The sequence below is a fragment of the Oncorhynchus nerka genome, linkage group LG10, assembly GCF_034236695.1.
Source record: "Oncorhynchus nerka isolate Pitt River linkage group LG10, Oner_Uvic_2.0, whole genome shotgun sequence".
NCBI lineage: Eukaryota > Metazoa > Chordata > Actinopteri > Salmoniformes > Salmonidae > Oncorhynchus > Oncorhynchus nerka.
Window position 1 is genome coordinate 33,115,089 of NC_088405.1, and position 20,717 is coordinate 33,135,805.

Consider the following 20,717-nt stretch of genomic DNA (forward strand, 5'->3'; position numbering starts at 1 on the left):
AGACACTTTATGTTGGTGTTTCCTTTATTTTGGCAGTTACCGGTAGCTAGTCTAAAAAGTCCATCACTTTACAACAATAAGTGGTCAAACGCAAAGGGGGGCACACAAGAAAAATAAGAGTTCATGTTCACTCCTATTCAGCTCTGTTCAATGTTTTTTCCTTCTGTGTGTGATTGCACGGCTGATGGGCAGTTTTTTTATAAAATTTTACCCGACCCCAGCTGGAAGCCATTCCAGAGTCTCTGAAGAACATGCTGCTGGTGATGGACACAGCAGGAATCTTCCACAGCGTTGACTCCCGTACGGGATACTCTGACCTGTGGGAGATCACCTGGGAACGCATCAACTGCTTCCTGCCTAACCTCCGGGAAGAGCTCTTCAAACAGACAGTCATACCCCAACCAGGTAGAGGACCACACACTATACCTGCATCTATTAAGGCCTTGTTTTCTCCAATATGCTTTGAATTAGTTAGAATACACTTCCTACATGTTTTTCATGATGTGTACTTAACCTTCAGTGTTATTTCTGCTATATAGCTACATAAAGCCAGATCACTGAAATGCAATGGTGCTCTGTGTCCATAGATCCTGCTCCCAGTCCCCCAGTGGAACTTGCCCAGCTGGCTGCCCCCTCCCCCCCAGCCTCGTCACCCCCAGCCCAGGCCCAATCTCCAGTGCCAGCTGCCCCCACAGAGCCAAAGACCTTCAGCAGACCAGCGTCGCCCCAAGATCCCCCACCACCTAGTGCCAACGGTAACCATGTTAACATGGCCAGTCATAGGCCTCCCGGGTGGCGCAGTGGTCTAGGGCACTGCATCGCAGTGCTAGTTGTGCCACCAGAGACTCTGGATTTGCGCCCAGGCTTTGTCGCAGCCGGCCGCGACCGGGAGGTCCATTTGGCCTAGTGTCGTCCGGGTTAGGGAGGGTTTGGCCGGTAGGGATATCCTTGTCTCATCGCGCACTAGCGACTCCTGTGGCGGGGCCGGGCGCAGGGCGCGCTAACTTGGTCACCAGGTGCACAGTGTTTCCGCCGACACATTGGTGCGGCTGGCTTCCGGGTTGGATTTGCGCTGTGTTAAGAAGCAGTGTGGCTTGGTTGGGTTGTGTATCAGAGGATGCATGGCTTTCGACCTTCGTCTCTCCCAAGCCCGTACGGGAGTTGTAGCGATGAGACAACTACTAACAATTGGATACCATGAAATTGGGGTAAAATTTCAAATACAATAAAAACCATGGCCAGTCATTTATGAAATCTGGCCAAAGCCAATGATCATTATCAGTTTCATAGCCAACAATAAATGAATCAATCGATGTCCTCTTCTCTTCCAGGAACTGACAGATCATCTCCAGTGCCCCGTCGACTCCCCCCATGCCCACCCCAGTGAAGATGTCCCCCCAGATCTCTACCCCCCTGAGTCATTCCCACATGAGTCAGTCCCCCCTCATCCTGCAGCCCCTGGCCTCCCATCTGCAGGTGGGGGGCGTGCCCCCCATGTCCCTGCCCATCATCCTCAACCCCGCCCTCATTGAGGCCAGCTCCCCTGTCCCCCTGCTCCCTGCCCCCAGGCCCACCGACCTTAGTGACACCCCGGAGGTAAAATAGAGCCACCTACTGTCACAGGGGGACATTGTCCCCCACCTGTCCCCTAAACAACATAGCTTTCCTTAGGCTCTGCACCCCTTCACAGGAGGGGATAGACCAACTCTGACAGAGAGACCCTGGCATGCATGGTCATCTCTCAGACAACACTAAACCACCACAGACACATCTAGCTTTGGTCTTATCTAACATCCTGGGGCCTGCTGTCCTTCAATATTCACGTATTTATCAGAAAATACATATTTATGATATATTTATGATATACATATACGATGCTGCATGGATGTTAAGGACAGCACTTATTTGACTCGCTTCGATCTTTCCCACTTTTCCTACTGAGTCAGTTTCAACTTGAGACCTACAAAGTTAAGTCTGTTGTTAGTACGCCTCTGCTTAACAGTAATCTAGAGGTCCTGCCAGGAATAAATCATTGTGAATAACTTAATTGGTTTTAGGTGCTGCATGTTGTTTACTGAATAGGATGTACAGAGATGAATTTACTCCAGTCAAAGTATCAGGGCACTGTGTCTTAAAACAAAAGAGTGAAATACTAGCTATATCATAACTCTTGTATCTGAAGGTCGAAATATACGTGTACAGTAATATAAAAGCATACAGTTTATATATTTCCATTATAAAATTGTCAGAGGTTTTTGAAAATAATTATATTATATGATATCGTGAGATTTCCAAAGAGGGAGAAATTTGCCATCATGTTGTCACAAGCTTGTTCGCAAAAAGTTGATTACAATGCCCAAAATAACAAAACTATGTTTTAAAAGGACACTACGTATTCTTAAGTCCTCTAAACACTGTTATACCCAAGAGGGACAGAGGTGTGCATGGTTTGCCTTGGAAAGATGGATTTGAGATGCTGCCATTGCTAACAAGGACAGCACCTAGAACATTCTGAATGTGACGACTGGTCTGGCCTGGGCGTGTCCGATTTATCGGTCAGGTTAGGGGAGTTTTATAGGAAGGTCTTAATGAGATTATTTAAATGAGTACAGTATTGACTAGCAGATTGAGCATAGACAGCCATCAGTAAATCTGGGACAAGCTGATCTAAAATGCAGTTTTCATTTTCAAGTGATGAGATGAATGGTCCGGATCATCTTTGCAAGTTTTCATTTGGGACTATTTTATCCCACTTGACACAGTGAAAGTATTTTTGCATGTCACTGTCTGTACAGTAAGCAGTACAGTAATTTATTGATTGCAGAGGAGTTCAGATCTTGGTAGGTTGAAGTTAGAGCCTTGATCTTCTGTCAAATTGTACCCAAACCAGACACCTCACTGCATGTGATGATGGAAGACGAAGAGTTTTCAAAAGCATCAACCACTTAGAACAGGGATGAGCAACTGACGGCGGCCCGTTGGCTCCTGTTTGAAAGGCCCTCGGATCACAGCCCCCCACCACAGTCGGGTTCTCAACTTACTGTCGTGGGTTAGAATAGTAGAATACACAAGGTGCAATTTCAGAATGTGGTTCTGCATCAGCTGTTTTTCTATCTACTGATAGTCAATTAGCCCATGTCAGCTAAAATATTTGATTGCCAAGTTAATTTAGCGGCCAGCTATCCAGACTTGTTACCACGGTCAAATTACAGGCCAGGGGGCCCCCATTGATTTTGTTAGTCTCACTCGGATATCATGTTAACAACTGCAAACATTTCTCTCCACCCTATGGCGAAATGTGTAGAATTGCAGGAAATTAGCTGTAAAACTGCTATTTTTCCTCTCTGCTTCATGGCAAAATGAGTAGAATTGCATGAAATGAGTTATAAAATGCAAAATCTTCTCTCCACCCCACCCCATGGCAAAATCTGTAGAATTACAGCAAACATGCTTTAGAACTGCAACATTTTCTCCACACCATGATAAAATATGTAGAATTGCACTAAATTAACTCAAATGATCACCACTGTCAAGACGTGGGCCACTAAAATGTTTTGCTCGCAATGGGGGGTGGTATGTGGGTATGCAGACCTACGAGCAACTGCATCGCCTCATGATGAGTTAAGATTTTTTGTGGCCCCCCCACCCCCATCATTTCAGAGCGGTATACTACAAAGCAAGATCAATGACTTGGACATAACTTTATGCTAAAGATTAGCATGAAACTGGCATTGTCTAATTGACTCAACAACCAGAAAATGCATATGTTAGTATAGGTTTATTAAATTAATAAAACAGAAAATGAAGTTATATCTGGTTGTTTATTAAAGTTAGCTGGCTAACTCGTTGATGCTGCTTTGTAGTATTATCCCTGCGGTGACTATTGAATGCCCAACCTTGTGATTTGCGTAACCTTCAGTGCAGTTTATTTCTCGGCCGTTGCCCTTATCAGTCTAAAATTGTAATCGTATTTATTCCGCTAGGAATGGGCTGTTGGGGAATGAATACTCTTGTTGAAGCACAGTTGGGAGCAACTGCTTTCAGGTCAGGTTATATTACTCTCCTAATCCACTGCCTTATGTCAGAGAAATTAGAAACGCATTAGTCTGTCTGTGCACCAATACAATGAAGTGGAGCCCCTCTTTCACAGGGTTGTTAAGTCGTTTTGGAAGCTGTTCATTTGTTGTACTGCATTGTTAGGTATACCAGGCGCTAATTCTTGAGTGAACAGGAAATTACATGTGTATATATAAATAAAAGGTCATGTACTTTTTACAATGTAATAAATATAATGTAATGAAACTGGGTTGCTGTGCTATTCATGGGTGTTGGTAAATGATGCATCAATCAAATCAGAACTGGATCTGTGGTGTAAAACATCTGGATTTTTATTTCAAAGCAGAATGAGAAACACTTTTCTTAGTAAACTAACTGTATCAGAAACTACAGAGGGATTCTAGCAGAAAAAAACAACCGTCAAAATTGTCTTTGTACATGGAATGTGAAAACAATATCAGTAAATAAGGGATAAGAATGACAAGCCATGGGATTATTAATTGAGTCTAGTCTAAAAAGAAAGAATGCAATCCTGTAAAAGGAAGACAGTGTAACATAAATGCGTACAGTACTTCACTCACAAACATTTTTTTTTTTTTGCCTTCCGAGGGCTATCCAATGTCAAAAACGCCTACGTACAGCACCTTTGATCACACTATATCAGCTGCAAAAAACAAAGATCCATCTGAAATACAACTGCAACCGTTAAAAAAAACACCTCAAATCAAGCATCTCTTCAGCTCAGCTTCACTTGGCATCCAGCTTGGCCATTTCCTGAAGGTATATTCCGATGCTCTCGCTGTCAAACAGTACAAAGTAAATGTTTTTCAGGGAGGAGGTCGTCGCAGAGACAAAATGGTTGGAGATGGCCTTGAGGATCAGCTGGGCGGCTGTTTGCTTTGGGAATCCATTCCTACAACCAGGAGAGATACACAGATGTTGGCTCAATCTCAATTTGACTTTCTACAATTCCTCACACCTTATCTCCTTGATTGGAGGAGATAGGTTCAAGGTCCCCCCCCTTTGACCTTCTTCAATGCATTTTGAGAAGGAATCAAGGAGAGATTTAGAGCCCTGGTTCAGAATGTTGAGCTATGTTAATTTAGTTGACAAAAAATGTCAACAACCAATTTTTCCTGATGAGATGCCATGAAAACTACCATAACCGTAACTACTGAGTTTTAATTTTAATTGACACAAATTCCACGTCCAATCATAAGCATGCATGCCTTTGCAGAATATTTAATGCAATCCTCTCATTGGCAGAATTAACGTTTTTTAAGCACGGTCTGATTGAGCTGATCTGCCCGGCTCTCCCACACAGCTCCCAGGTAGTCACTCGTCAATCTTTTTAACTGGCAGCAAGGACACTTCGATTGTAAGTAACCTAAAGTATACTTTTTTTCTTTACTCTCTCATACTATTTGCTGAATATTAGTAGTACAGTAATATTTCTGCCATTGTTGTGGAAAGCTCCGATTCTTCCATTTTTAACAGAATCACTTATTTACCCCCACCCCAAGGTTATGAAGGGGAGATAAAAGCTGAATGCCTAAATTGTTTAACATGTAGCCAAGGCTTTGTAGCCTGTGGTAAATCATTGCTGGCATTGGTTACAATCTGCCACAATAACAATGTCCCAGCTATATGAAGGGATAGTAGGTCTAGTTGGACAAGACTATCTCAATGTACACATGTACACTAATTATTAAATTCACTGACTAATATGCGACAAACGTCTGACTAAAACTAGACAAATTGTTCAGAGTTTTAGTCGACTGATAACGAAGGAGGAAATTATTCAATTGTGACTAAGACTAAAAGGTATTTTAGTCGTATCAGTGTTTTTTTTTAAAATTGTTACTGGTATAGATTTAAAGCTGTAGTTGAGTAGTCTCACCGGCCAGCAGGAAGTGAAGGGAAGGCAACGGACTTGAGTTTCTTCTCCTCTGCAGCAGAGAGGCAGGCCTTGACAGTCTTCTCCAGCTGGTCCTCACACTTCTCTGAGCCCCATTGAGGGATGTTACAGTGGATGACAAAACGAGCTGGCATCCCACTGGCCTGGCTCACCGCAACTACAGGACGAAGACACGGAAACACACACTGATGTTTCCCTCTTTCTATGTAGGTTTAAATATATGCATTGACAGTGTACTTGAGGCTAGACAGGTGAGTGAGGGCGAGACTATCATGTGTCAATGATGCTTATTATGTGTATGCTGAATGTGGTTCTTTGGATAAACACATTTGGTATTAACATAGTTTCATTACCATTGCATGCGAAACTTCTCAAACCTCTCATTCAGCAGATTTGACTCTAGTTTCCAGATCTCCATACCTGATGCTACCTCCAAAGGTCCCTGTGCTTTCCGCAGTTCTTTCACTGCCTCCAAGAAGTCTCGCCCGCCTGCCTTCTCCAGGGCACTGCCTGCAGACGAGCACACAACAGGTAAGAGGGATAATTATAATGGGCCGTGGGCCTTTCACACGTCTAAGAAGAAAATACCAGCAGGTCTGACTTTCTCACCCACTCCCTCTTTGAGGTCCATCTCTGCATTTGTGGGGTTGATGATTCCCTCCACCTTGATGGTTCCAATTTTGCTCATTTCACTCTCTGTTAGTGAAAGCTGTTTTAGGGGATGTAGATTTGAAGTTACAACAAAATCACTTAGAAACTTGACTCGTGTCACTTATTTCCAAGGTGTGTGACTGAGGTATCTTTATAAAAGGTGCAATAGAATGACATGTCATTGCTGACATGAGCCTACATTTAATGATACCTTTTGTCCTAGGAACAGGCTTTTCGCTGAGAGGATAGTGAAGCCCTCCCCTGGCCCATCTTCCACTGTTGAGTTAGCGACAACAGCCTCTTTGTCGTTTTCCGTGTTTTTCTTTTAATAGAATCAATGAAAAACAGAAGACACTCATGCTTCTTATAGCACTATAACAAACACATGGACAAATATTGAGATGTTTGCTGTCATTGACGAAGCCCATTCGTGTGTACTTACCCTCTGTTTGCGACCTGGTTTGCCTTTGCCTTTTTTGGTGGTAGGTTTCTTGATGCTCTTGACGCGTTCCGCCCTCTTCTCTGGCACGGTCACCTGAGTGTCCACTTTCACTCGGCTGCCCCTCTTCTTGGACAGCAGCTCAGGGTGGATGCGAGGCAGAACCCCTCCGTTTGATATGGTCACCCCTCTGAGAAGCTGAGAGGCCACAGAACAGGTAAATCAGTTGACTATTCCGTCTCATTGGTCAATTTCTTCCCTCTGAGAAATACTAGGCAAGTGGTAAAAATCCTGCTAAAATGATAAAGCTCATTGTCTAAGTGTAATTATTTCATCCCCACTGTCTAAAAAAAAATAAAAATACATTTGAGTGTATTGAGCATCTAACCTCTTATAGTTATGTGTTGTCAGGATTTGGGGCCTCAACAAAACCGTTTCTCCATTCGAGGTTAACCACAAAGCGGTGGCAGTTCATGCCTGATGAAATCCTACCTGATACAGATGCCATTTGGCGTCAACTGCACCTTCCTGAACACTTTGTCTATCTTCATCATTAGTTTTATGGATCCCTATTGGGCACTAATCTACTGTAATATAATATGGTGGAACAATTGTGCAAGTGAAGTGGAACAACATGAAAAATGTACTCTGCTGAGTTCATTATAGGATATTTTTGAAATGTCCGTTTCAAGGGGAATAATACTGTACCTGGTTGAGCTCCTCGTCATTGGCGACAGCCAGTTTAATGTGCCGAGGAGTTATTCTGCCTTTTTTGTTGTCCCTTGCTGCATTCCCTGCCAACTCCAAAATCTCAGCTAAACAAGAAATTGTCATTAGAAAAATGTTCTGCCACCAATAAAATATACATTTTCATATTTTACATAATCCTGTAATTAATACACAAGTGAATTTAGGAACATTGTTTTTTTGTGTTTGCTGACACATGACGACACTGTCTTGACATTGGTGTGTGTGTGTGTTTTCACTCAGGCGAGATACCAACCTGCCAGGTACTCTATGACGGCTGCCATGTAGACGGGTGCCCCCATGCCGATGCGGTACTTGTGCGTCCCTGTGCGTAGATACCTCATCATCCTCCCCACAGGAAAGATGACTCCTGCTCTGGCGGAGCGGGACAGTTTGGTGGTCTTCTTCTTTCCTCCTCGGGCTGACATCTTGCCTCAGCTATGTCTACCTGGGGAGGACAGCAGTCGTATCACCATGGTTAGTGTTCAGGATGGAGATTGCAACTACATTCAATTGGTTATTTGTTCTATACATGCAACAATGAACCAATTGAAATACACTAGACCCTATTGTGCAAAATTGTTTTTATCATGCCCACTTGCCCAAAGGAATTTAGTAAGACTACATTTACTTTAGTGGAGGTTGGTGGGAGGAGCTTATAGCAGGACAGGTTCACCGTAATGGCTGAAAGGAAATAAATAGAACAGTATCAAACAAATGGAAGACGTTTGACTCTGTTCCTTTTATTCCATTCCAGCCATTACAATGTCTATATAATAGGCTATATGACTTATCATTCTTTAAACTGATAAAACATGCATAAACACTTGAAGAATAAAGATTGAGATGTATAGAAGAGGCCTATCAGGGGCATCATATTGTCCTCGTGTAGGCAAGAAAAGACCTATACCTCGACTTTGCAAAGTTGATAAGAACAGAGACAGAATTAAACAAGCAAAGCACACTAGATTAGCATATTATTCCAAATTATTAAGGAATAAAAGGCCTACAACATTTAAAAGCCCAGTGCAGTCAAAAACGTAATTTTCTGTGTTTGATATATTTCTACACTGAGGTTGAATAATACTGTGAAAAGGATAATGCAAGAGCTGTTTGAAAAGACCACCGGGGAGGGAGGGGGGGTTTGGCCTTCCATGGTGACATCACTACCCGGCAAATTAGTTAAGACCAATAAGAAAGAGTTCCAAACCTCTCTGCCAATAACGAGCCGATTTTCAGTTTCCCCGTCCCCTCTCACTCCCAGACCTTCCTAGCAAAATTCTTCCTTGAAAAATTGCTCTTTGCTAAGGTTTAAAAATATATATATATATATCATTTTAATTGAAAACAATCACACTATAGTACTTAACTGTTACCCAGAAATTAATTGATATTGAGATAAAAACGGCTGCATTGGAACTTTTAAGATTTCAAATAAATTACCAAATACGAAGCATTGTTCAGAGGAATTGTAAAGTTGTGCATGAGTAACGTTATTAGTTTGATTTTCAAGATGGGAAGGTTACTTTGCCAGAGGTTGTAAACAAACTAAATAATACTAGTACAGAAGAGGTCCGCGGTGGCCTACAGTAGAGTCCCAGATTTAGAAATTCCATTTGCAATCTGAGACCCGATATATTATTTCGGATAGCTATGCCCTATTGCATTGAATGCATTACATTTTCTTGTGCATCGTGAATGCGTTTTGTATCCTCGATTGCTCCCATGCAAAGGCAAAATACAAGAACAGGGAAAAGATCGTGAGACCTACTGTAACCTACAATACTCGACGTATGTAATTGAATTCATATTTTTCGTAAAATGTGACGTTTAAAATTAGATCCTAGCCGACATAACAAGACAATGTACAAATCGCCATGAATATAGGATAAATTAAATACATGTGTATACATAGACGTTCTATTCTGCAGGAATAAAAATTCACATGCTGGTAGGCCTACGTGTATTTTTCGGATAGGGTTACGCGTATTGAAAAAACATTATGCACACCTATCTAATCAAGGGCCTCGCTTCAGTTGGTCGCCTGTCCACTATAAATACGCGGCTGTTCTCAAATAGAAAGGTCTGGTACATCGGGCCGTAACCTTTCTTGTAATTATGTTGCTCACATGCTACAGCGCAACCCCCATTTTGTTTTCATTGCATTTGATGTGTAATCTCATCAGACATGGAAAGAAATTCTTTCGGAGACGCAGCTCGCCACAAAACGAAATAAGCCGGATATGCGTGAGCGTGAAATTTGTACCTGTTTGTCGTCCTTTACACGAATAAATGCAGACCTGAGTTTCCCTTTCACAAATCCCCCGAGGAATTGCTATGTTTTTTTTCTTCGCTGTCCTTATTGCGTATCCTGTTCCTAAAAAAAACTACAGCCACAACCACCGTACATTCATAGGAGGCTGGCTCAACGCTACTACTGATGCTGCAAAGTGAAAAAAAAATCATTCCAGGGGAAAATAGAATGAAACGCCCCCTTAAACATGGCTTCCAGGGGAGAAGAATGTTGGTTGAAATGAACTCGAAGTGTTTAAAGAAATAAGACAGAATTTGGCTTTGTATACCTATAGATACCTAGAGATAAGTTTGGGCTATGTGTAGAACACATTGTGGATGCATACATAGACTCTCCAGTCCATCCTAGTGTAAAGGCTACTGTGTAGTAGACCAAGAAATAGGCATCATGGTTGCCCACCTTCATTGTGTAAATTCTGCATAGCATGCAACAACAAGAGTATACTGTAGAGGCCGACACTAGCCACCCCCTCCAGAGTAGGCCTACCTGCCAGGAGAATCACAGTGCAATGGCATACATCTATTTTACCCAGGTCCAAAATTGAACATTTCCGCAGATCCTTTTTACCATAATATATGAGGCTTTTTAACACAAACACTTTTTTATTTATTGATGTGCTGCTTTTAGTGGCTGTGTCCTTGTTGTGTTTTTGTGGTGTATTGTATTAGCAATGCATGTTTTGGCTGGTGCAATCAAATCTCCCCATGGGGATTAATAAAGTAATATATCTTAATATTGGCCATTTGGTTATTCTGTGTAATCCCATGTTGTCATAATGTTGCAAAATCTCATATTCCTGAAATAGTCAATAGTCATAAAACATATGTTAAATGGACATTTACAGGCTATTGAAACTGTGAAAATACAGTTGAAGTCAGAAGTTTACATACATTTAGGTTGGAGTCATTAAAACTCGTTTTTCAAGCACTCCACACATTTCTTGTTAATTTTGGCAAGTCGGTTAGGACATCTACTTTGTGCATGACACGTCATTTTTCCAACAATTGTTTACAGACAGATTATTCACTTATAATTCACAAAATAACAATTCCAGTGGGTCAGAAGTTTACATACACTAAGTTGACTGTGCCTTTAAACAGCTTGGAAAATTCCAGAAAATTGTCATGTCTTTAGAAGCTTCTGATAGGCTAATTGACATAATTTGAGTCAATTGGAGGTGTACCTGTGGATGTATTTCAAGGCCTACCTTCAAACTCAGTGCCTCTTTGCTTGACATGGGAAAATCAAAAGAAATCAGCCAAGACCTCAGAAAAAAATTTGTAGACCTCCACAAATCTGTGAGAGCAGAAGGTACCGCGTTCATCTGTACAAACAATAGTACACAAGTATAAACACCATGGGACCACGCAGCCGTCATACTGCTCAGGAAGGAGACGCGTTCTGTCACCTAGAGATTAACGTACTTTGGTGCGAAAAGTGCAAATCAATCCCAGAACAACAGCAAAGGACCTTGTGAAGATGCTGGAGGAAACAGGTACAAAAGTATCTATATCCACAGTAAAACAAGTCCTATATTGACATAACCTGAAAGGCCGCTCAGCAAGGAAGAAGCTACTGCTCCAAAACTGCCATAAAAAAAAAGCCAGACTACGGTTTGCAACTGCACATGGGGGCAAATATCGTACTTTTTGGAGAAATGTCTTCTGGTCTGATGAAACAAAATGACCATCGTTATGTTTGGAGGAAAAAGTGAGAAGCTTGCAAGCTGAAGAACACCATCTCAACCGTGAAGCACGGGAGCGGCAGCATCATGTTGTGCTTTGCTGCAGGAGGGACTGGTGCACTTTACAAAATAGATGAGACAAGGAAATTTATGTGGATATATTGAAGCAACATCTTAAAGACATCAGTCAGGAAGTTAAAGCTTGGTCGTAAATGGGTCTTCCAAAGGGAAAATGATCCCAAGCATACTTCCAAAGTTGTCGCAAAATGGCTTAAGTACAACAAAGTCAAGGTATTGAGGTGGCCATCGCAAAGCCCTGACCTCAATCATATAGAAAATTTGTTGGCAGAACTTAAAAAGCGTGTGTGAGCAAGGAGGCCTACAAACCTGACTCAGTCACACCAGCTCTGTCAGGAGGAATGGGCCAGAATTTACCCAACTTATTGTGGGAAGCTTGTGGAAGGCTACCTGAAACGTTTGATCCAAGTTAGCAATTTAAAGGCAATACACTCAATTAGTGTTTGGTAGCATGTAAACTTCTGACCCACTGGGAATGTGTTGAAATAAATAAAAGCTGAAATAAATCATTCTCTACTAATATTCTGACATTTCACATTCTTAAAATAAAGTGTTGATCCTAACTGATCTAAGACGGGGACTTTTTTACTAGGATTAAATGTCAGGAATTGTGAAAAACTGAGTTTAAATGTATTTGGCTACGGTATGTATGCGAGAGAGTTTCAGTTAATCAAAAAATGAAATGAAGGCAGTTGAAACCATATTACAGCCTGTATGACTAGCTATTTTATGCATCAAGGGGAAATCACATGGGACTAGGTTGTCAGATGAACCAATCAGAATCTCTGACCTCATCTTTGATCTGCCAAAGTCAATTGCTAAATGGAGCCATGTCTGAATTAACTTCCAAACAACTCCCAGGCTTGATTTGTCAAATCTCATAATACCTTGACACACTGACACCTTAAAATTTCTTGAGTTAGAAAATGGCAATACTGTATATGTTCAAATTAAACTGGAAATGCTTTAGTAAGGGAACACTACTGATAATTGTGGTCTCCATCATCTGCAACTTTGCTTGTCTGTGATCCTGAACAGCGCCAGCCTTATTCTAATGATATTTCCTCTTGTTCCCAATGTCAAGATTAGGCCTGTGTCCAAAGACCAATGCCCCGCAGCCGCCTTAAGCTACTGCATGTCAATTTACCATCGATGGATGGATGGATGGATGGATGGATGGATGGATGGATGGATGGATGCAAACCATTAAACTCATCAGCCCTGCCATCCTCAGAGTGCATCTTCCGCCCTGGCCTATTATAATATAGGTAAGTAAGTGATAAGTTAATTGGTATGGTGATACTATACCAGTTATCTATATTAAATTATTACCTTCTTCCTCACTCTAAATATCAATGGGACCTTCTGTTGCCACTATTTCATTATTTTAATTAACACATGTTCACCATATGCCCTTATTGCTTAGAGTTGATGCATCTCAATGCACAATCCCTGAGCTATTATAGCAGTCAATATAGTCGTCACAAATGACGTTTGGAGAAACGACTTCCCTTTGCAGTGCCCATTACTTATCCTTCAACAGAGGGCAGTAAAATAAAATGTTTTATTTATTGGCCCATTATTTGGCCCATCATTCCTATTCCTCTTATGCTATATAACGGTAAAGGAAGTAATGGTTTTGTTATTGATACAGCTTTATGTAAAAATAATCTCCGGTAGTGTAAAGTGATGGTGTTGAGAATAAGAGTTTGCAAGAGATTCACATACAGATGGAAATAATGTTTTTTTCTCTCTTCTTGTCCTGCCCTGTTGTATCTCACTTGCTACCCAGTAGAGGTCAGCACCTGCATGTCTACTTTGATTCATTAAATGTAATTGTCTCAGGCATTGGGTCACAGCAGACTAGTTAAACTCTCAAAATAATCTATTGATATAAGGCCTTGAGATTGTGATGGAAATGTTGATCTGGTATGCACATTGCACAGGCTCTATTAATGTATTTATATTTTAAATGTCTTACACGGAGATATTCATGTACTCCCTGTTCCCCCACGACTGCGTGGCCGCGCACGACTCCAGCACCATCATTAAGTTTGCTGACGACACACCGGTGGTAGGCCTGATCACCGACGATGATGAGATAGCCTATTCGGAGGTCAGAGACCTCCCAAGACAAAGCAGCTGATTGTGGACTACAGGGAACGGAGGGCCGAGCACGCCCCCATTCACATCGACGGGTCTGTAGTGGAGTGGGTCGAGCTTTAAGTTCCTCGGTGTGCACATCACGAAGGATCTATTATGTTCAACACACACCAACACAGTCATGAAGAGGGCACGACGATGCCTCTTCCCCCTCAGGAGGCTGACAGATTTTGCTTGGGCCCACAGATCCTCAAAACGTTATTCTGCTGCCCCATTGAGAGCATCTTGACTGGCTGCATCACTGCTTGGTATGGCAACTGCTTGGCAAGGTGCTACAGAGGGTAGTGCGCACGGCCCAGTACATCACTGGGGCCGAGCTCCCTGACATCCAGGACCTCTATACCAGGCGGTGTCAGAGGAAGGCCCTAAAAATAGTTTGACTCCAGCCACCCAAGTCATAGACTGTTCTGTCTGCTAACGCACAGCAAGCGATATCGATGCACCAAGTCTGGAACCAACAGGACCCTGAACAGCTACTATCCCCAAGCCATAAGCCTTCTAAATAGTTAGTCCGGGTAGCCATTTGGTTAACTATTTAACTATCTGCATTGATCCTTTTTGCACAAACGTTGTTTTACTCATGCTACTGTTGACCATCTGTCACTTTATTCCTAGTTCTATGTACATACCTACCTCAATTAGCTCGTACCCCTGCACATCAACTCGGTTCTGGTACCCCTTGTATAGGCAAGTTATCGTTACCCATTGTGCATTACTTTTGTTATTACGTGTCTTACGTTTCTATGATATCTCTATTTTCTTTCACTCTGCATTGTTGGGAAGGGCCCGTAAGTAAGCATTTCACTGTTAGTCCACACCTGTTGTTTACGAATCATGTGACAAATACAATTCGATTTGATATGATGGGTTAATAAGACAGTAATGTCAAATATTTTTGTCTTACCTTTTGTGTTACTTTTAAAATGTCTAACACTTGAGAATCAATAGAATCACACTTAAGTGATGACCTGATTTGGTTATTATAGATCTTTCACGATTGTTTCTCATGTATGCCATCACTGTGAGGGAAATGGGTGTTACCTAGTGCGTTTTTACTCCCAAACACCCAAGCTCACACAGCTGCAGGCTTATTTAGAAAACATTCTGTTGTTAGCATGAAATATAGTTTAGATTGGCCTTAAAACTTAGTAGGGCTAGGCTCCTTTTTTCTCAATTGAATGACGTGCCCAAAGTAAATTCCCAGTTGCTCAGGCTCTGAAACCAGGATATGCATATAATTGGTACCATTTGAAAGAAAACACTTTGAAGTTTGTAGAAATGTTTAAATAATGTATAAGAATATAACACAATAGATATGGTAGGAGAAAATCCAAATAAAAACCAACCAGAATGTTTTTTTTGAGACCATCCTCTTACAATGGCAAGTATAAGGTCATACTAAACATTAGCTCCCTGGATGCAATTCCTATAGCTTCCACAGGGTGTCAGCAGTCTATGTTCAAGGTTTCAGGCTTGTGACTTCAAAAACGAATTAGAAATAACAGTTTTAGTAGAAGGACACTGTCTTGGAAATTTGTGTTTGCGCACGCCGTGAAGACAGGATGCACATGCTAAAATCGGTTTCCTATTGAACATCCTTCCGTAAGAAACATTATATTATTATATTATATTATTATTATATTATTATATTATATTATATTATATTATACATAGTTTGATTACATTTTAGGATATCTGAGGAGTATATAGAAATGTATTTTGACTTGTTGAAGCAAAGTTTAGGGATAGATTTTCGGATTCCTTTCTCTGCATGTTGAACGAGTGGATTATTCAAATCGATGGCGCCAACTATACTGACTTGTTGGGACATAAAGAAGGATTTTATCTAACAAAATGACACTACATGTTATAGCTGGGACCCTTCGGATGACAAATCAGAGGAAGATTTTCAAAAATATTTAATGAAACCTGTGTCGGTGGAAAAATATTTTGATGTGGGGCGCCGTCCTCAAACAATCGCATGGCATGTGTTTGCTTTAATAGTTACTGTAAATCGAACAGTGCAGTTAGATTAACAAGAATGTAAGCTTCAACCGATATAAGACATATGTACCTAAATGTTTAATATCCATCATTTGTATGATTATATATTTGAATTGTGCACCCTCCAGTTTCACCGGAAGTTTTCGGGACGCCTAGCCCAACACTAGCACTCCACACACCCATTAAACTTCAATATAAATATCACATCACTGTATATAGACTTTTTGTTTACTTTTGTTCTACTGTATTATTGACTGTATGTTTTGTTTATTCCATGTGTAACTCTGTTGTTGTATGTGTCGAATTGCTACGCTTTATCTTGGCCAGGTCGCAGTTGCAAATGAGAACTTGTTCTCTACTAGCTTACCTGGTTAAATAAAGGTGACAATTAAAAAAAAAAAAATGTAAACTGAGAAATATAGTGTAATGCCATTAAACTTCTGAATTATTCAGTATAAAGGATAGGGGAATGGACATTTTTGTATCTGCTGTCGGTAATGACAACCCAAAATCAGTCATACAACGATAAAGAAGATGATCTTTTCCCCCTCAGTCCTGTGGAATAAAGCAGGACCAGATGGCATATATATAGATAGAAGCAGAGGATGCCGACACTGTGCGTTTAAAATTGGCCTTATTCACAGAAAAGGATACTGGATCTCGTTTAATGATCTAACCCAGGGATGGGCCACCTTTTCTAGGCCTGCGTATCAAAAAATAGTATAATACACAAGGTGCAATACAATTTCACTTAGGGCACCCAAAAGCCTAGGGCTGGCTTTGACTGCATGTGTGGTAATAATGTTGGTACATTTTTCTTGTGGCCCCCACCCCCATCAAAGTTGCCCATCCCTGACCTAACCTTTACTGTAGCCAGCTCACAGGATGGTCCTGTCTGTAATAGCCATAGTTTGCCAGATGCCTGTTGCATCCTCAGGAGGAGCAGAAGAGATGGTTTCCCCAGGTCTGTGTGTCTGGGCTGTTAGAGGAAGCATTGGGGGGGGGGGGGACAGGCCCCAGAGTATCTGCACAACAGAGGCATGTACAGTTTTAGTCAGCGTTCACCAGCAGAATGGTGAAAACACCTGGATGCAACCATCCAAACAGACCCTGTGCCTGGTGATGAGATGACTGGACCTGTTCCCATTGGGCTAGACTTCACAAATGAGTGCCTCTGATTGATAGGGTCAATTCATAAATTTAATTTCATGTCCTCTGTTTCATTTCAATGATCTGAATTGACCATAAAACTTCACCCATTTACTGACTAAAATTAAGTACAGTAGTACCATAAAGGAATCATTTTGTACAGCATGACAGAGTGCAGGGGCAGATTGACCATATAGCAATTCTGGCAAATGCCAGATGTGCTGGACCCTTTCTTCGTTGGGTGGGCTGGTTGAAATTGACACACAAATATATATTTTTATATAAAATTTAAACAACAAGGTGACATGGCCGGTGGCCCATGAGCCTGGTACGATTTTTGCACAATTTCTCTGTTATACTAATCTATAATGCCCACTGGTCAGCCAAAGGCTCAACAGCCGGCCCTTTAAACCAAGATGGGCCTGCCTGATTTTCTGATGGGATGAACTGAGATCACACAAACTCACATTCAAAGTCAAACTCGGCATCAGTTAGACTGGCAAAATCATGGATCGTAAAAAATGGAAAGCTGTCTGTAAACATAGGAGCACATTGTCACCTCACTCAAAACGTCCTATATGTTGGGTGGCTAAAACCATGATTTGGTCAAACAGTATAGTGATTCCTGTAATAAGTGTCTTCCCTGTGCCTGTGGCCTCGCCGTGCCCACATTTTCAGAAATGCGTTTACACAATTAAAATATGTTTTCACTAATTGGTCTTCTGACCAATCAGATCAGCTCTGAAAAATATCTTATGTGAAAAGATCTGATGTGATTGGTCAAAAAAACAATTAGTGGAAAAAGATCAGAATTGGGATGTATGTGTAAACGTCCACATTGTGACCAGATTTCCTGATTCCTACCTGTATGCAAATTATTTGACAGCTATTCTTTCTAAATAAAATTCATTTACTTTAAGACATTGTTGTCATAAATCAATGGTGACACTGCCACATGTCATCGGAAGAGATAATGATGATAGCGTTCATGTCCAAAATTCACATTTTCCAAATTGAATCACAATGAGTTCATCAAACCGCATTGACACAGAACATGAACACACCTAATCAGGCTTGATATATTAGTGCCTACTGAGAATACCGAGAGGTAGAAAATGAAGTGTCAACAAGTTTATTTACTGGAGGTCCTATAAACTCACTTGGGTGTCTGGCCAACCAATTAGCATGTAGATGACCTTTTCACCTGTTTGATTTTGGTTCAATTCCAAGCAATACACAACTGCTCAGAGACTTGTCTGTTGACGTGTGGAGGGGGTTATTAATTGAGCATTCCTGCCTGTGGTCTTGTCGGTCACATCCATTGGAGGGCATGTGCTGATTACAGGAGCTTTGAAGAATATTCACACAAGAAACATTAGTGGAGACTATATAGTGCGATCACTGTTACTTTCTGTCACTTAGATTTTACTGTCAGGGTCAGGTGGAGTTTGAACACAAGTCTTTATCTGTCATGTAAGGGTGGGGGAGATGTTTACTCCAGTGGCTTTGTACTTTTCCTCCCATATGACCCGCTGTAAGGTGCAGGAAGAGTGTGATGGAGAATTGGTCAGTTCCTGCTTCTGCTGATGTCAGAAAGGCTTTAAAGATACTTTGTAACTGGAAGACTTGGAAGGTTTCTGATCAACGACAGGACTTGGGTTGATTTAAAAGAGTTCTGAGTTCTGATTGACGTTTGTAACGTCCTTTTGTGGTTGCTTGCTGCTCCATTCCTTGAACCACTTGTTGTGCATAACGCATGTGTCTCCCCTTCTGCTTATCCTCTCTGTCCTCATCAAGGCTCTGCTTAGTTTAGCCCTCCTGTGGTGGAGAGAGACTGTACATATCATGGTCAGATACTCAGTGGTTCTTATTACCTGACTGGTCTAACTTTTTAATCACAAAATCTGACCACAGCTGACTCTCTGTAAATCAAAGGAGCCTAAACATTTGAGCACTTGTTTTTTATCCCCCCCTGTGTTTAGCCCGACTGCAGACAGCAGACAAACAATGGAATAGTTCCCTGGATAAGTTAACAAGTAAGGTTTTGGACAGCAGGCGTATCCTTTCCAATACGGTCTTATAAGTCAAAGTACAATTCCTATTGTGTTTCTGCATTACTTGACAGGTTCTGTTATTCCTTGGATAAGTAGCCAGCAGAGACACATGGTAATACAATGGTTTCATGTTTAATCCTTCTAACATCCTGGGGGTTTTGTCTGTGCTGCTGAAAATCATATCCATTTTCATAATCTAGTCTCGGATGATTCAGACCTGTGACAAACACATCAACAGCACATGGATGGAAGGGGATTCAAGTTATTTCCCAGCAACCACCATAAAAGAGCCTCCAAAACCGCACTCAGGTGGCACCGTAAAGAACCAGCTGGAAAGGAAATCCATGTGTGTTTACTCTTCGGCTGTTTGGCTGCTTTCCCCATGCATTTAAGACCCATGTTAAGTAATAATGCCCCGTAAATTAGGATTAGTTTCAGGAGAATATTTAGTTGGTACTGTTTATGCCGGTTAGGTCATGACCATCTGTGGGAAGTAGTCAAATCTGCTTTTGTCTCGTAAATAGAGATGCGTTAGTGATGTCTTTCAACAATGGTGAAGTGAATGTGTGGCCAATTTACTGCACCGTTACTGTGAGATATCTCGCCTAGTAAACTACACGGTCTTCTTTTCTGTCAGTTAAGGCCATATAAGAAGAGGACTGAAGCTCTACCTTTCCAAAGCATTCGAAATGCCATAACCTTCACCCTTCTTGTGGTCGGAAATTACATACAAATTAGACGTACTGTGAATGCCATTGGTGGGCTCAGTCACGAAAGAAGGCCCAAATAGCAGCCCCTTCCTCTATTGAGACTGTTAAAGGTAATGTCACTTCCATCCATCCATTCAATTCCATTCTCATAGGGCTCACAAAGGTCCTGATGGCGTGACAGTAGGAGATATAGTATGCAGGTATCATTACTAGGATGAAAAAGATATATACAATATCCCTCACATGCCACGCTATGATTCCTATAAAACCCTGTCTTCAGTAATTAGGACTTAATAGCTTTAATAGCTCAAACTTAACTCAGTCTAGACCAGATCGTTCCTCCAGAAATACACGCACAGCTCTTCCGTTAGAGAATGAGAAACATCCTAAATTGGCTACAATGAAATAGTACCTGAGGGAGGAGGGGGGGGGGGGGGGGGGGTGAAGGTCTGAGGGGAATGGCCTAATAGAGAATGGGATAGAGATTAAGACTGTGGAGGGAAACCCACCAGTTTGCTGAGGGTCTGTGATATACCCCACTGAATTGGAGGCACAGTGTCGTGGATCCACATGTATTTCAGCTGGAATCAGTCGATGCCTGATTGCTTTATGTGCCATTCATCAGGTCTTGACACTGTTAGATCTTCCTCTGGAGTTCAGTATGTCGTTGAGCAACATTCAGAATGAGAGCCTTGGGGAGGATGGGAGAGGAACTGCTGAAGGGCTTGAATTTGAAATGTATAAAACATG

General features: G+C 41.5%; 2 protein-coding genes across 4 annotated transcripts in view; one reads left to right on the plus strand and one right to left on the minus strand.

Annotated features, from left to right (window-relative positions):
* Nucleotides 1–4,302, plus strand: part of LOC115135173 (Golgi-specific brefeldin A-resistance guanine nucleotide exchange factor 1-like) — a 79,883-nt gene extending 75,581 nt beyond the window's left edge. The window contains 4 exon segments of the mRNA XM_029669556.2: nt 222–405; nt 588–755; nt 1,332–1,352; nt 1,355–4,302. Of these exon segments, the coding sequence (XP_029525416.2) occupies nt 222–405; nt 588–755; nt 1,332–1,352; nt 1,355–1,605 (624 nt within the window). The 3' untranslated portion in view covers nt 1,606–4,302.
* A 63-nt stretch (nt 4,303–4,365) lies between these two features.
* LOC115135175 (core histone macro-H2A.2-like) lies at nt 4,366–10,259 on the minus strand. Of its 3 annotated transcripts, XM_029669566.2 has the most exons (10): nt 10,078–10,259; nt 8,443–8,495; nt 8,068–8,259; nt 7,773–7,879; nt 7,068–7,262; nt 6,825–6,947; nt 6,584–6,683; nt 6,395–6,484; nt 5,957–6,131; nt 4,366–4,969 (listed from the first exon to the last, which is right to left on the minus strand). In XM_029669566.2, exons 3-10 carry the CDS (start codon nt 8,237–8,239, stop codon nt 4,804–4,806), a joined length of 1,128 nt encoding a protein of 375 aa, XP_029525426.1. In that variant the 5' UTR covers nt 8,240–8,259; nt 8,443–8,495; nt 10,078–10,259; the 3' UTR covers nt 4,366–4,803. The 3 variants fall into 3 exon arrangements, with proteins under 3 accessions (XP_029525426.1, XP_029525425.1, XP_029525427.1); XM_029669565.2 differs by lacking the exon at nt 8,443–8,495; XM_029669567.2 differs by lacking the exon at nt 8,443–8,495 and having other exon boundaries at nt 6,837–6,947; nt 10,078–10,258.
* Nucleotides 10,260–20,717: the final 10,458 nt, after the last annotated feature.